General features: G+C 65.3%; 1 protein-coding gene across 1 annotated transcript; it reads left to right on the top strand.

Annotated features, from left to right (window-relative positions):
- The first annotated feature begins 931 nt into the window (after positions 1-931).
- Positions 932-2,861, top strand: CDK5R1 (cyclin dependent kinase 5 regulatory subunit 1). The gene is made up of 2 exons (XM_090292541.1): positions 932-1,026; positions 1,320-2,861. The coding sequence occupies exon 2, from the start codon at positions 1,462-1,464 to the stop codon at positions 2,383-2,385; it is 924 nt and encodes a 307-aa protein (XP_090148667.1). The 5' UTR covers positions 932-1,026; positions 1,320-1,461; the 3' UTR covers positions 2,386-2,861.
- Positions 2,862-3,134: the final 273 nt, after the last annotated feature.

Below are 3,134 nucleotides of genomic sequence, written 5' to 3'. Positions count from 1 at the left end.
ACAGTTGCTTTAGTTTTCCTATCAGAGATAAGAGGGCCAGTGGGAATTTGGAGGTCACAGAGGGGGTGGGCTGAGCACTGGCTCATCTCCGGGGCGGGGCCGCGCCAGCGGTCTCAGGTGTGGGTGCGACAGCCAGTAGCTGTTTTTGGAACGGGCCAGAACTGCCTGCCCCTTAAGCGGCCTCAGCAAAGGTTTCGCCCCTTCTGGCCTTCCTCCCTGAGTTCCCAAGCTTTTTATTCGGGGGGCGAGGATGATAAATGGAAGGAGGGAGGTGCGGGCCGCGGCCTCCCTGGATGGCTTCTCGTAGGGCTCGGGTGGCAGCTTCAGCCCGGGCTGACCTCGCGTCGCCAGGACGGGGACTAGGCGGAGAGCGCCCCGCGGCCCGCAGCTGCGGGCGCCGCGGCGGGAACAAAGGCAGCACGTGTCTGGGCGGGACGACGGGCGGGGTCGGTCCTCGGCCCCGCCCCGGCGTTTCCCCACCGGCCTGAGTGCCGTTGCGTGGGGTGCCCTGGACGTTCGTGCGACCCGGCTGCTGCTTTTGCTGCTGCTTTTGCTGCTGCTGGAGCAGCAGCGCAGAGCCGGCAGTGAGCTGTGCGGGAGGGGACGGCCCCGGGGGCGGGGCGGGGCCGGTGCCGTGAGTCCCAGCCGCAGGAGCCCGGGTCCTCGCTCGGGTGCGGCGAGTAGAAGCGCCTCGGGCTGACGGCCGCGTCCCTGCCGGCACCGCGCGCGGCTCGCGTTGAGGACGGAGGCGGCCCGGGCTCCCGGACCACAGCAGGCCCGTCCGCGCCGGCGCGTGGGCCGCGCGCGCTCCTGAGAGGGAGACGGCCGCGGTGCGCGCCGGAGCGGGAGCGCGGCGGAGGCGAAGGCGGACGAGCGGGGGGCGGGGCCGCGCCGCCTGCAGAACCTTGGACAGTAGCTCCGGAGCCGCTGCCGCCGCCGAGCGCGAGCCCCGCCGAGCCCCGCGGAGCGCCGGGACCGCGGCGCGCATTGCGGAGGGCGCGGAGCGCAGGAGCCGCCGCCTGCTGGGTAAGCCTGCGCCTTGAGGCCGCCTGCTGCCCCGGGGAGTCGGCCCGGGTTGGGGCCGCGCGCGGTGTTGAGGCGGGGGTCCCCTCCCGCGGCATTCCGCAGCGGCAGCGGCGAGCTGCGGTGCCGCAGTGGAGGTGGCCGGGTTGCGGCGCTGGGCGCTGGCGGGGTCCTGGAGCCTGGGTAAACCTCGGGTACGGGGCTGGAGCTAAGGTCCCCGGGGGCCGCGAGGCTAGGGCGGAGTAGCGCAGTGAGAGCCCCGCCTGGTGCTGAGAACCATCTTGTTTTTCACGCAGATCAGAAGGGGCAGCACGCGCCCCCGGGAGCGCCCTCGCCTCTTGCACAAGGCCGCCGCAGGCTCGGTGAGCTGTTTTTTCCCTTGGGCCGGCAGGCTGGGCGCGCAGGGGCGCGGGGCCCCGCCCGGCGCGCAGCGGCACCATGGGCACGGTGCTGTCCCTGTCCCCCAGCTACCGCAAGGCCACGCTGTTTGAGGATGGCGCCGCCACGGTGGGCCACTACACGGCTGTGCAGAACAGCAAGAATGCCAAGGACAAGAACCTGAAGCGGCACTCCATCATCTCCGTGCTGCCTTGGAAGAGGATCGTGGCCGTGTCGGCCAAGAAGAAGAACTCCAAGAAGGTGCAGCCCAACGGCAGCTACCAGAACAACATCACGCACCTCAACAATGAGAACCTGAAGAAGTCGCTGTCGTGCGCCAACCTGTCCACGTTCGCCCAGCCCCCACCGACCCAGCCACCCGCCCCTCCTGCCAGTCAGCTTTCGGGCTCCCAGACCGGGGTCTCCTCCTCCGTCAAGAAGGCCCCGCACCCTGCCGTCACCTCCGCAGGGACGCCCAAAAGGGTCATCGTCCAGGCATCCACCAGCGAGCTGCTGCGCTGCCTGGGCGAGTTTCTTTGCCGCCGGTGCTACCGCTTGAAGCACCTGTCCCCCACGGACCCTGTGCTCTGGCTGCGCAGCGTGGACCGCTCGCTGCTTCTGCAGGGCTGGCAGGACCAGGGCTTCATCACGCCGGCCAACGTGGTCTTCCTCTACATGCTCTGCAGGGACGTGATCTCCTCCGAGGTGGGCTCTGACCACGAGCTCCAGGCCGTGCTACTGACCTGCCTGTACCTCTCCTACTCCTACATGGGCAACGAGATCTCCTACCCACTCAAGCCCTTCCTGGTGGAGAGCTGCAAGGAGGCCTTTTGGGACCGATGCCTCTCCGTCATCAACCTCATGAGCTCCAAGATGCTGCAGATCAATGCCGACCCACACTACTTCACACAGGTGTTCTCTGATCTGAAGAACGAGAGTGGCCAGGAAGACAAGAAGCGGCTCCTCCTAGGGCTGGATCGGTGAGCCCTGGGGCCTGCATCGTGGCGCAAAGCTTCAACTCATTTAAAAAAAAATTATTATGAAGTCAGATTTTATGTACAGTATGTGTCTAGCAAAGCCACCAAGGGCCTCTCCTGGCCCATCTTCTCTCCTTGGGGCTTGCTTCAGCCCTGCCAGAACTCTGGGCACTTTTGAACTCCTGAACCTTGTGCAAAACCCAGAAGATGTATTCAGAGCCGCCTAGGTCCCCGGCCTTCTACTTTGGGGAATTCAGAGGACTGACTTGCCTTTGCCACCTGCACCCTTGCTGGACCAGGGCAGGTGAGGCTGTCCATGGCTCCCGACGTGGGAGCTAGAGAGGGGCCTCTGGCCACTTGGCCAGGGAGGAATTGGTGCTCCTGGTTGGGGGCCCTTTTCTGGCTCTTGCTTTGGGTTGTCCATTCCCCCACAGGCTCCTGGAGCAGCCGCCCTGACTGAGCCACACTTGGGGTTGTGAGGCAAGATGCTTCCTTAATCGAGGAGACGCCGGCCTCGGGCAAAGAGTCTGTGCTGTTGGGCTGCCCACAGCCCTGACTTGCTCTTTTTTCTTTTTTAGGGAGAAGGGCTTTCCTTTAGTGGAGACATAGAACTTGTCCCTCAGTTCCCTTGTTCCCTGCTCCCAGCCATGATGGCATTGCTGGTTAATGAGCTAGCTGGTTTGACTCATTAAGTTCTTTTATTTTGGGTCCCAGCTAAAGAGGTGGGGTGAGGCTGGGGACCACTCCTTTCCTGGG

The sequence above is a fragment of the Furipterus horrens genome, unplaced genomic scaffold (genome assembly GCF_987537825.1).
Source record: "Furipterus horrens unplaced genomic scaffold, mFurHor1.1.pri manual_scaffold_11, whole genome shotgun sequence".
Classification (NCBI taxonomy): Eukaryota; Metazoa; Chordata; class Mammalia; order Chiroptera; family Furipteridae; genus Furipterus; species Furipterus horrens.
The sequence above is the reverse complement of the archived record's forward strand: the minus strand, read 5'-3'. Positions and strand labels throughout refer to the sequence as shown.

Bases quoted from the DNA above. Each gene is read 5' to 3' on its own strand.
- CDK5R1 (XM_090292541.1), top strand. From the start codon at position 1,462: ATGGGCACGGTGCTGTCCCTGTCCCCCAGCTACCGCAAGGCCACGCTG.